The sequence below is a fragment of the Moschus berezovskii genome, chromosome 24 (genome assembly GCF_049115385.1).
Source record: "Moschus berezovskii isolate FMDL1 chromosome 24, NW_MosBer_1.0, whole genome shotgun sequence".
Classification (NCBI taxonomy): Eukaryota; Metazoa; Chordata; class Mammalia; order Artiodactyla; family Moschidae; genus Moschus; species Moschus berezovskii.
In genome coordinates this window covers 21476298-21489613 of record NC_142483.1, presented here as the reverse complement: position 1 = coordinate 21489613, position 13316 = coordinate 21476298, and the positions used below count along the sequence as shown (strand labels likewise).

The following is a 13316-nucleotide window of genomic DNA, read 5'->3' as shown; positions in this document are numbered from 1 at the left end:
AGTCTTAACAGCTAGACCTTGCTCCTGGGGAAGTATAGACAACTGAAGAGCCATGATGGCCAGGAGAGCCAAACTGCTCTACGGAGGAAAGTGCTAGGGAGGTCTGCCTGGCACTTAACAAGTGAGGCTGGTGGTGTGGCAGCTGAGTTGCTGCAGTTGTGTCCGAATCCTTTCTGATGCCGTGAACTATGGTCGTGCTCCTCTGTCCATGGGGTTTCCCAGGCAAGACTACTGGAGTGGGTTGCCATGTCCTCCTCCAGGGGAGCTTGTCCCAGTGATTGACCCTGTGTCTCCCGCACTGCAGGCAGATTCTTGACTGCTAGGCTGCCAGGGAAGCAACAAATAAGGTTATCATAATGAAATAGAATCCTGTTCAGGCAAACATTTTAAGGGACAACAAACTGTAAGAGACTTTATGTCCTGTTCTATCGTATCTATAAAAAAAAAAAGGAAGGGGTAAGGACATCAGTATTTAATTTATTAAATAAGATAGGTCCCCTCTTAACCACTCCACAGGAAGGGTAATTACTCATCAAAATGTTGTGTTTTTATTTTTAAGTATAGTTTTAATATTATCACCTTTGCAACATATTGTAAGGCTTACATTTCTGATGGCAAAGAAACTATGGAGCTCTAGTATATTGTTTTTATAATTAGGTCAACATGCCTATTTGTATGCATGCTCAGTCAGAGGAACTGCTACATTTCATCCTTCCACCTGGAAAAAGCAAATACTTGAAGGAAGCAAAAAAGGAAGTGTGCACAATTAAAATTAGGTCATACCCAAGACGCCTGCCTGGGCCTGTCCTCAGGGTGGTAGATTACTTCAGTGTGACTTAGAATCACCCAGGACCCAGGTACAGCTGTTACCAAGGACCTGGGGTTGAGGTTACCTGTGTAGCTTCAAGGATAAAGTCATGGATGATAATTTGCTCTTCATTAGAGAGGCACAGTCTGTCTTTGCTGATAAGGGTGACGGTAAAGGCCTCACAGTTCATGGATTCTTCTCGACTGGGCCAGTACACAAACTCATCTTCAGCCTATGGGCACCAAAGAAAAGAAAAAAATTCTTCTGCAAGGCTGTCAACCATTTGTTCTTGAATTTTCTTACCAATTTCTTATGTTTGCAGTTTCCTGTAATACTCAGATCATCTTTTAAGTTGGGTTCATAGAATTATTGATATACCCATACTGCGTCATGCTGAGGTCAGTGGTTATTGTATTTTATTGTAAAACACACTTAATCACTATTTTTTGGCACCTCTCATCTATGTTACTCCGATAACCAAAAAGGCTCCTTCTGTAGGGGATGTCTAACCCTTAACTGAGAAATGCTTGTAATGGTAAGTGTGAGAATAAAAAAGGAGATATGATCTCCTATCCTATCAATTAATTTTATTATTTCACAGTGGCTTAATGCAAACATTAATTGTTGTTCTATGGATTATGTTATTAAGAATTCTACAGTTGACTAGCATTTTGCAAAAGACTTTTTATAAATATTATCTTATGTATTTTTCTTAATATACTAGTGAGGGAAAGCAGTTTTTATCTTCCGTCTTTGTAGATGAAAACACCAAGGCTCAGACAGGTCCATAAATAAGCATGCTGGCTATAAGGTGCTTTATAAAAGGGAAGTTAAGCTATCAATGTTAAGACATCAAGTCTTTCAGTCTTGAATCAGGCAAGCTTTAAATGTTTATTTATTTTAAAATTAAACATAAATATTCAGTAACAGAAACTACAGTACATAAAATAGATAAGCAATAACAATTTACAGCTCAGGGAACAATATTCAAATATCTTGTAATAACCTGTAATGGAAAAGAATAAGAAAAAAATAACTGAATCACTTAGCCGTACATCTGAAACTAATACACTATATTCAAGCTTGAAACTTGAATTCTCTCCCTGAAAACTATGAAGGCCTAAGAAAAAGATAACCATTGCCTACGTTGGAGACTGAGAAATACAATCATTATGATGAGCCTCATCTCCTTTTTCTCATCAGTTCAAATGGCAAATTACAGTTTGCTTGTAATATATAGATTTCTATGGGCATTTTCCTGAAAAAGCCTAGACACTATACTAGTGAAGTCAGAAATAATTCTGAATAACGTTCAAAGCAAGGTTTTGTTTAATCTTACATTGTTGCATTAGAAATGAGCCAACAGTCCAATAAGACTTATCACCCTTTCAAGTTTCAATATAGCTTATTGCCAAGTACATTTTTATTTTTAAAGCTCAGCATAAGGGGAAACAGATTAGCAATCGGCTTTAGTCTATACAAAAGAAGTCTGTAACTGTCTTGGATTTTAATACACTGTGCCCTCGGATATGGAATTAGGACCCTTTTACCAGATATTCTGGTGGATCAGCGGTAAGAATACACTTGCAATGCAGCAGACACGGGTTTGATCCCTGAGTCAGGAAGATCCCCTGGAGAAGGGAATGGCAACCCACTCCAGTATTCTTGCTTGGGAAATCCCACACAGAGGACCCTGGCTGGCTACAGTCCATAGGGTTACAAAGTCAGACGCCACTTAGCAACTAAAACAAAGACATAATGATGGACAAGGCCTCTAAATTTGACCAAATACACAGATTAAGCATAGGACTGGATATGATCCTGAATAATTTAACTAAGCCTTGATTTCCATATTGGAAAAGTGGGAATAATAAAACTATATACTCCAAATAACTATTACGATGATAATATGAATTTGAAATTCTCTAACTGGTCTAAGAACTGCCAAAAGGACTTAGTAATGGTGGAGGAAATAGCAACCCACTCGAGTCTTCTTGCCTGGAGAACCCCCTGGACAGAGTAGCCTGGTGGGCTACAGCCCATGGGGTCACAAACCCCACAACCGAGCAACTAGCCAAATGGTGGAAGAAAGGCAGAAAAATAGTTTTGAACACAAGACAGTAAACTAGGGAATAATGGCTCAACTTGACAGACTATTACAAAGAAGTAATGCTCCTGACTTCAGTAGGAGCTCTGGTCTCATGGGCATTTTGCTTATGGATAAGGCAAACATTCCTTGGCCGCAGTGACTTTGGCCATCCACAGAATCATGGTCTTGTAAAGTTACAGTAGTGATAAATAACCAAGCAAACAAAAAATGCAGAGACATTATCGTGTCCAACTCTTTGCAAGCCCATGGGCTGTAGTCCACCAGGCTCCTCTGTCCATGGGATTCTCCAGGCAAGAATACTAGAGTGGGTTGCCATTTCCTCCTCCAGGGGATCTTCCTGACCCAGGGATCAAACTCAGGTCTTCTACATCGCAGGCAGATTCTTTATCGACTCAGCCAGCAGGAAAGCCCTTAGAAAACACTACGCACTGCTGAATCTGACTTTCCATGAGCACAGAGGTGCAGGATTCCAGCATCGCCTCCGTGGACCTGAGAGAGACCCGGAAGTGAGAGGCCTGGGCCTGCAGCCTCACTGTCCGCACAGCAGACTCACTGGATCCAGGCCCCCCGCTCGCCTGCCCATGCAAATGAGCTTGTGGGTAGAGACACTTTCAGTGGCTGTCCTCTGCTCAGTGAGGATAACAAAACACTGACTCATCCAACAAATGCACGTTTTAACAACCCTAAATGCCTCCAATCTCCATATGCCAAACAGAATAGACCCCTATTGCCAGCTAATTTGAAAATTTACACTCCAGTTTTTAGCTTAAGATTCTCAACTCTGTTGCCATTCTATCACACAGAAGCAGTCTTGGTATTCTGAAGCTGGAGCAGAAAGCGACAAAGTAAAGTTCCTACTGACTGGGCACACAGTCAAACGCATGTCATCAAGACTAGGGGTTCAATCACATGCTGTTCTTTCCTGATTAAAAAACTCACTACTCTTGACACTCAAGGAAGCAGATCGTTTTTGTTTTTGTTTTTCCTCTGTGTGCTTCCCTGTCCTCATAGTAACTTCTCAAGACCCAACTGATTGAAAACTTAAGGCAATGAGAGTGCAGCGGTAACACTTCAGCTTGTTTTCATAAACGCGCTCACCCTTCTCCTCTAGGGTCTTAGAGACCTCAACTGTTGTTGAGTTGCTAAGTCGTGTCTGACTCTTTGTGACCCCCTGGACTGTAGCCCGCCAGGCTCCTCTGTCCATGGGATTCTCCAGGCAAGAATACTGGAGCGGGTTGCTATTTCCTTCTCCAGGGGATCTTCCCAACTCAGGTCTCCTGCGTTGGCAGGTGGATTCTTTACTTCTGATCCACCCAGAAAGTCTGGAGACCTCAATAGGGAAGGACTAAAGGGAGGAGAAAGAATTAATAACTTAGTTGAGGTCTTTATAAGGCATTGTTAATTTCCAACAAAAAGGCCTCTCCTTTTCTCCTTCCCTGTAACAGATCTGGCTTGCTTATGGAATGGGGGGAAATAATGATTCCTTATTAGTACTTTTGATACTATTTTTTTTTTTTTTTGGCTGGGAAACATTTCTGTGATGTGGGGCTGGACATATACAATAACAAAGTAAGACAAGTGACTCAAATCATGGCTGTAATTATTTGTATATGCCCCTGGGCAAACTAGTTCCCTCAGTTTTAGAAATGATTTAATGAGCATCAATACATGTTGACTACTGTTATTACCCATTTGTTTTTCAACAGTGACATATAGCAACTAAGAGATCAGTGTCAGTTCAGACACTAGTGAGGTTGGAGACAGAACTTTTTTCCAAAACCTTCTGTCACCTACTGTGTACAGTAGAGTTGAGGGGGTCTACCACTAGGAATCAGGAATCAAGGACTGGAGCAGACCTACGAAATGAGCAGTCTACATTCCCTCCCCAGCGCGTGCAGACACTACAGCCCTATCGCAAGGTCATGAATGCTCGCGGCCTCACGGGCTCGTGAATACAGAGCAGCTGTGTCTCACTCACCAAGCTCTGGTTGTCAGGCAGCATGACGATGATCTGTGCGTTGTGATCCCAGATCATCCTCCAGAAATCCTTGGTGGTGTGCGGCAGAGGGTGCTGGGTGATAATAAACTCATTGCTCCTGTAATAGCCCTTTAGTTGGGAAGATGAAAAACCAGTGAGTATGAGCGTCTTATTCTAACTCCACGGTAGTAAAACACACTCATGAGGTAAGACCGGCATGGCGCTAACCTCACTGAAACAATCCAAAGAGGCTTTCACTGCACTTGGCTAATTTTTAGATGTACTTCTGCTAACACGTAGAGACAGTTTCCTCTCCGTGTCCTATTCACTTCTTGTTCCCCCTGCTGTTTTTACTTAACAGTAATTTCAATATTTATTCCAAGACTAGATGGGTGAAATCAGTAAGAAGATCACTTCCTTAACAAGCTTGTTTCTTAAGCATTTTTGTGTCCTCATGGATTAGTTATTCTTTGTTAAAGGTTTCCAGATGCAGAAATCTCTCAAATTTTGATTCCACACATCGAGAAAGTATTTGAAAAGTCAAAGCTGCATAGGTGGTGTCTGCTCTTTAGCACCATTCAGTGTAATCGACTTTACTTACAACTAAGTGTTGACTCTCACCATGATATAAGAAGCATTAATGTAGTCAGTTCCTTTCATTCCAGGCAACGGTGCAAGACCCACTCGAGCACGTTCAGCTATGACAGAAAAAACAAAAACACAGTTGCCTTGGTTACCCACACACCATCAACAGCACCTTCTCAGAGTTACCTGATGAGCCAGAGTCCCTTGGCTCCTGTTTCTTTTCGGGTCCTGTTTCTTTTTCAGATTTACCTAAGTGGTTAACCAAGCTTAAGCATTATCAGCTAAGATTGAATGTAAAAAGGAACTTTACATGTCCATCTGCATGTGCCCAGAAGGACGCAGGCACTATGGGAATAATACCCAACTGTGGGAGACGCTTTCTCAGCAGGTCATGAAGAAGCTAGAGACCAAAGAGGAGTTGAGGTCACTGCTGACCCTGGTTTGATGTTCCTACAGTTAGACCAACATGTTGCACTCTGCTCTTCTGCATTCCCCTTACCTCTTTCTGGTTAGGAGAAACTCAGAAAATCTTGGCCTTTTTCAATCAAGAGGATCTCTCCACTGATTCCCTATGTCTGTTTCTACAGCATACACACAATATCCTCTGCTGAGTCCCAAGTTACTTATACGATGGTCACCACCTGTCAAGTGTCTTGGTCTCAGATGCTGCTGCTGCAAAGTTGCTTCAGTCGTGTCCGACTCTGGGCGACCCCATAGACGGCGGCCCACGAGGCTCCCCCGTCCCTGGGATTCTCCAGGCAGGATAATTTAATAACTGTAGTTCCAGTTGGAGAGATTAAACCAGAACTCTCTATTTTAAGAGAGCATTCATGCCACAGTGATAATGACTTTACCTTCCTTCTTAGGGTTTTCAGCTAAGACATGGTAGAAGTAGCCTAACTCTTCAATCTCGAGGTGAGCTTGAAGCTAGATTTCTTGTCCCATAGACACAGCAACTTCCTGGTGCTGACAGCTGCCCCTCCCATCTGTTGTATTTATCCTAAGCGTAACTTTTCCCCGTGGCGGTTGCCTCTACCTAACACATAAAATCTCAAGGAAAAACACACACAGTCAAGTCAAGCTGATGTTAAGATCTTACATGGCACGACTGAAGAGTTTCGGTTCTTTTCTTTGTTGCACTCTTTCTGAGCACTGAAGCATTCCACATATTTTGCATTGCATTGTGTGACCAGCTGAAAGAAAAGCAACATTTTCGTCCTCATTCAAAGGACTATATTTGTGCCTGTGTTAACTTACTGTGGCAAACGTTTTTCAGCATGTACATAAACATCAAATCATACCTTGGTGTCCCCTAAACTTAGAATTCTATGTCAATAAACCTGGGAAAGACAACAGAACAAAAAACAAAGCTATCATTGATAGCATCTGCTTGATGATCTGGCAAAAATGCCAATAATCGGATAGCTAATGACTTTTAAACATTTTTGCACCCTGAGAACACTCTGTGTCTCATTAGTGGTACTTTTCTCAACTGTCTTGGTGGATTGCATCTTGTTTTACTTACTTTTAGGCCTTAGTTTTCTTTTTTTTTTTGGCCTTAGGTTTCTTGATGGCAGGCTCTATGTAAGCAGTATTTATTGAATTAATGTGGATTTACTGAATGAATTCTTTGGATTTATTGAATTAATGTGGACTCTAGTAGAGTGTGTATGGGAATGGTCTGTTGCTCTACACGCTTTACAGCTTCACTGTCCAGGGCCCTGGAGGCAGCCTGAGTTTCTGATTCTTGTGTTTTCTTTCTAGGTAAGTTCTATACCTATAAAAGAACAAACAACCCAGCCTCCTTTGATGAATTTTTTAAAGCAAGGTATAAACAAATGTTTCAGAAACAAATGGCAGAATTTTAAAAATATTGGTACTCAACACTGCTATACTTAAAATGGAAACCCAACAAGGACATACTGCATAGCACAGGGAACTCTGCTCAATGTTATGTGGCAGCCTGGATGGGAGGGGAGTTTGGGGGAGAACGGATACATTGCTATATATAGCTGAGTCCCTTTGCTGTCCACCTTAAACTATCACAACACTGTTAACTGGCTATGCCCCAATAAAAAATAATTTTTTTTAAAAAGAAATATTAGTTTTTTAAGAATTCATTTTCAAAATTCAAAATAAGACCCTGTGTCCTCACTATTAATTAACTTAATGGTTTTTAGAGTGGGTAGGACATTATAAAAGGAGACCTGGAAATGTAAAGTTGTTATGACTGAACCTGGTGAAAGTAATCTATTTTTCATTTCGTATCACTTGTTATCATTTGCTTGACAGTCTCATTTCTTCAGCTGAGATTCAAAGGAAGGTTTCAGTGTCTATGGAAAGTTTTACCATGAAAATGAAAACTGCAGTGATTCATCTCATTCTTTCTATCTTGACACAAAATGAGAAATAGAACAATGTGCAAAAAAGACAGATTTTTAAAGTCTAATGAGAGACTACTAAATAGGAGGCATTCGGTACTTTTGAGATGGCTAAGCTGCTCTGACCTTAATTACTTTAATAGTTCTTATAGTTTCTCTTTTCACCTTATTTCACTCAATTCCATATAACCCTAACTGTCTTCATACCCTGTGCTGCCATCAAAGAGAAAAAAATCCCATTTAGGAAAAATTAACTTTTTCTCTAGTATTGCTTAGTAAGTCTTTTCTAGTTTCTAAATCATCTACTGGGATAGTCTTTCAAAGAGCTCAGCTTTTAAGATAATGTCAACAAATAGCCGTTCTTCATAAGGGTAAGATAAATTAGCTCAGAAAAAAATACAGGGGATTTTTTTTCTTTTTTTGATTGGAACAACTAACAACGTATTATGTCACTGTGGCCAGGGGCAAGTGTTTATGTTCAAATAAAGTTGTAAACTGCACAGAAGAAAAGATAGCACGGCATTCTCTACTCAGATACCTACAAACAAGTCGCAGCTTGATTTTCCCATGTATTGCATCTCAGGAGTACACAAAGTAATCCATCTCAGTTTAAACATTCATGCAAAAAAGACATGACCCCTAAACTCAAGGCATTTCTTTACCTCCTTGCTTTTTGCCCAAAGAAATGTATTCAAAGCAGTACCTTGAACTGTTTTTCCAGTCGTGTCTTGCCTCCTACTCCTGGTATGAGGATGCTGTTAACGTAACTGTGCAGCTGACTGGAAGACACTTCAGTCTCCTTTCCAAGAATGGCTTCCAACAAGGCATCGTGGATGAAAACGTACTGCTCCTAAAAGGCAGAGGACATGACGGTCACGGAGGTGAGCTGTGACGGGGTGCCCCCTGTTTCCTGCAGGAAATCTACCTTCAGGGAGCTCTTCCCCAGGCAGGGACCTCTCCGTGAATTCCTCAGTACTTACCTCCTAATCCGCCAGAAGCGACCTGAGGGCAGGGACTGCGCTGATTTTGGTTCTGTACTCCACACCACGCTCCGAACACGCGATGGGGACACACATGCTCACTGAAGGGCTTTAGAACCATCCTCTCAGGCCAGACCACGTTTAACTCCCAGAGCCACGAATACACAGCACTGGGAACAGTGTCCCAGCTTCATTTCACATCCACGCAGAAGAGGGGAACCACCAGATATCCTGGTCAGGACGTCTTCCAACTCAAACCCCCGCGATCCCTCCCAGCCCTGTCTGCTGACGCTCCTTCACCCTCCCGTTGCAGCGCACGGAAAGCCCACGGGGGCAGCGCAGTGTCGCCTCACCTCAGTCTGGACGAGGTAGTTGCGCTGAGTCCTGATATGCTTCAGGAACCCCAGGACGTTGACTGTGCTTTTGTCTTTTATCTGTTGCAGCATGCTGTCAATGACGATGTAGGTGCCCGTCCTGCCCACACCAGCGCTGGAAGAAAGGCAGACGCTCACCTAGCACGCCTGCTGCTCGACCCCGGCACAAACTGCGGGCTGCAGAAACCATCCTCCAAATCTCTAAGGCCCTGAGAGAGAACCCTGTTGTTCGGGGACCTGGCGCAGGTTATGATGCATGGAAAGCATCCGCAAATGACAAGAGGATCCTTCCTCCCTCTTGAGTTTTGATAAGGAGGGAAGACTACCTTCATACCTTGTTTGAAAAGAGAGGTTATGTATACTTAAAAATAAATAAAATATATATAAGCTACATACGAGCTTTCTTGGCCTTCCTTGTAGCTCAAGCAAAAGGATCTAAGCCCATGATGCCAGGGAGCCCAAGGCATCCCTCCTGGGAGCCGCGTGCCCACACCAGAACCACTCCCGCAGAGGCATCACCTGGCTCTCCCGCTCCCCCAGCGATCCTGGGGGAGCCCATCGTCCTTCCAACACCTGCTTTCTGCTCACCAGACCCCCCAGTGGGCTCAGTACTGCAAAGTTCCTGTTGAAGAGGAGACTTTCCTTTCATAATTCACAGGTGGACTAGGAAGAGCCCACCTGGAAAAGCTGGCCTCTAATCCCACATCCTGTTATTTCAGAAAAACAAAACATCCTAGGGAGACCTGAGTTCTGCCATATTGAACAACAAACTTCTTTTTCGCAGAATCTCTGCTCCCACCCCCCAGCAGGTTCCCCGTCTGACACAACTCTGCTGATACACAAGCTCTCTGGTAGACCTCTCTTCTATTTTAGTGATTGTAAACGGATTAGCAAAAATGGAGAGTTCTCGTGGCACTCTAAACAGAAGACAGGTTCCAACTCCTGCTGCTCTGTGGGCGCCTATTAGGGTAGCCGCCTCAAAGAAGTGCCAAGGAAGCTGTGCAGCCATGTAACATACATCACAGAAGCAGCAACATCTGTCTGAACGCAAAAGCCAAGCAATCCAATATGGCTCAGGAAACTCAAACGGGGCTGTGTATCAACCTAGAGGGGTGGGATGGGGTGGGAGATGGGAGGGAGGTTCAAAAGGGAGGGGATATATGTGTACCTATGGCTGATTCATGTTGAGGTTTGACAGAAAACAACAAAATTCTGTAAAGCAATTATCCTTCAATAAAAAAATTTAAAAAAAGGAATAAAAGCATTTTTAAACAACCAGCTGAGGTTGATTTCCAGATGGCTCAGCGTAAAGAATCCACCTGCCAATGCAGGAGACACAAGAGACATGGGTTCGATCCCCGGGTCTGATCCCTGGGTCGGGGAGATTCCCCTGGAGAAGGAAATGGCAACCCAGTCTTGTATTCTTGCTTGAGAAACCCCATGGGCAGAGGAGCCTGGAGGGTATGGGGTCACAGAGTCGGACATAACTGAGCATTACTGTTACTATTTACTAAGGTTGTTTAAGGTAGTTTAGAAAGGAAAACAGGCTTTTATGTGCTTTACAAAGGTATAAGCTCAAAGCCTTTCACCCAGAAAATAAATACTATTCTTTGGAGAAACCCTAAAGAAAAGCCATATTCAAAAACTCAAAAGCTCCTCAATGCTCTGTGGTGACCTAAATTTGAAAGGAAATCCAAAAAACAGGGGATATATGTATACATATAGCTGATTCACTTTGCTGTACAGCAGAAACTAATGAACACTCTAAAGCAACTGTACTTCATTAAAAATTAAAACCATCCCCCACCCCCCAAAAAAAGAAAGCCTCAAAGTTTCTAGTGTGAAAGTTCTAAACTTGTATTTAAGATTTTTATATGTTAGGAGCTACCAACAATTGCCCTATAAAATAACACTGTGGAGTTTATCAGTAATGAGATGGTGTTATAAAAACTGGAGACTCATCCTCTAAGAGCTCATTCTGTTTTACCCTCACAAGCAGCAGCTGCTTTCTTACTGTTAGAGGACTAGAGCGACCTCTGGTAACCCTCACAAGTCTCACTGGTCCCAGTTTTGGGTGGAAGACTCTCTTTCTGGGTCAAACAAAGCAGCGACAGGCCCACAACCCCTCCTGTCCCTCGTCGGGCGGATCCTTACCTGCAATGCACCAGCACAGGGCCCATCTCCGGCGTGCGGGCTGCCGAGGACCGCCTCACGAAGGTCAGGACTGGGAGGGCGTACTCTGGAACCCCCATGTCGGGCCACTGCGTGTAGTGGTACTGGATCACTACACGTTCATTCTGCCGCCCTTTGGGATTTCCCTTCTGCCCCTAAGAGAAAGGCAAGAAAGCATGTCTTTAAGCCGAGAGTGGGCATTCTGGATGAAGATGCTCTAAGGATGGCAGGAATCACCACCTCTGTTCTCATTCGCCCGAACTGCTGATATCCTGTCTGTAGTCCTCTCAGGTCACAAATGAGGGCATGACCCAGCTGGGTGAGAAGGCTCAGATACAGAAGAGAATATGGTTTCATTCTGTACCAAGAATGAATGTTTCATATTTCATTTTCTGGATCTGCACCTATCCAAAGAGCTCAGTAATTTGCCTACAAGATTTCCATTTCCTAGGTGCTTCCCTGATGGTTCAGTGGTAAAGAGTCCAGCTGCCAGTGCAGGAGACGCAGGTTCGATCCCTGGGTCAGGAAGATCCCCTGGAGAAGGGAATGGCAACACACTCCAGTATTTTTGCTTGGAAAATCCCATCAGTAGAGGAGCCTGGCAGGCTGCAGTCCATGGGGTTGCAAAGAGTCTGACACGACTTAGCAACTAAACAACAACTTCCATCTCCTGACTTCCTGCCCCAGCTCCTCTGACTGTGTGCCAGGACTCCCATTCCTTCTCAACTGTCCAGGCTGATCCTTTAGAGGCCGCAGGACGCATGCTGTGCAACCTCCAGGAAGTGTGGGGAAGATCCTTCTCAACCTCTAGAGTCCAAGGCAACAGTCAATTTATCTGTCCCTTTCAAAATAGAGTTGTTTTAAATGGCTCAACTTTTTACATTTCAACCACTTTGGTTGACAGTCTTCCTCAAATAGATCAGTTGCTGTGTCGTGTTTTTTAATTATTATTACCAATACTTGTGAAATTTAAAAATGTTTTTGATGATTCAGGGTCATTAATCCATTGACATTGAACACTGTAGAGTGCTTGGCCCTGTGCTGCAGGGCTTGGATGTCCTTGATTATTAATTCTCCAGTTACCTCTCCTTTTTCTTTTTCTTCCTCATTTTTAGTTACTACTGTCAGTGTGCAAAACACCTGACATTCCTATTTGACATCCTCCTCTGACTTAAGCTATTTCTAAAATAAGAGTAAGTGGGCCACATTTAAATACCTGAGGTGTTTCCATGACTAATGGACGTTATGCTTCATGAGTATCAACTGGTTATTGGTTAGCTTGAACCAACTAACAACTTTGGTATAGAGAACACAGATAAAGGCAGTACTACTGACCTCTATATATACTTCTGCCATTCTTGGCAAGAAAACTACACACGGAAAGAATTTAACCTTTGACCATGAATGGGCTTCAGAGCCACTGAAATTGTATATAAAAACCTGAGTAAATGAGAATTCTTCTGGGGCAAGAGGCAGACAGTTTTATCACATTCAAGCCTAGAAAAATATATGAAGAACCACTCTACCAACAGCTGCCTACCTAAGCCTCCACAGAGTAAGTAACACTCCACATTGTCCTCATGAGCATCTGTCCTGAGTTCCCAGTGCTGCTAGAGTGATCTATGAAGTCTCAATGGGACAGTGGATTTTCAATAAGAGAAACTGAGAAAACTTGAAAGTGGCATTTCCACAAGCGTGATTCTCAGGATGGTCAGAGTTCTTTATTGTTAAATCACGTTAGGAAACACGACAAAGTTACAGTGGTTTCCTTACTCTGGCACTCTGGGCACTTGTTTTCCTTGTAAATTTTTAAGGGAGAATTCCGGCTCATGGAGCACTCATTTTCCACACTTACTGAATCACAGAATTTGAGTTTTGCAAGCATATTGCAGGGACACATATCCTTGGGACACACTTTGGGAGACAAT

The 13316-nt window shown here is 42.9% G+C and overlaps 1 protein-coding gene across 3 annotated transcripts in view; it reads right to left on the bottom strand.

The window, feature by feature from the left end:
• PTPRG (protein tyrosine phosphatase receptor type G) overlaps positions 1–13316 on the bottom strand; it is a 771055-nt gene that overhangs the window by 17547 nt on the left and 740192 nt on the right. For all 3 annotated transcript variants that reach the window (XM_055414236.2, XM_055414235.2, XM_055414238.2), the window contains 7 exons: positions 11371–11543; positions 9196–9331; positions 8566–8712; positions 6581–6674; positions 5518–5594; positions 4897–5025; positions 894–1040 (listed from right to left, as the gene is read on the bottom strand). In XM_055414236.2, the coding sequence (XP_055270211.2) occupies positions 894–1040; positions 4897–5025; positions 5518–5594; positions 6581–6674; positions 8566–8712; positions 9196–9331; positions 11371–11543 (903 nt within the window). The remainder of the gene's footprint in view (positions 1–893; positions 1041–4896; positions 5026–5517; positions 5595–6580; positions 6675–8565; positions 8713–9195; positions 9332–11370; positions 11544–13316) is intronic.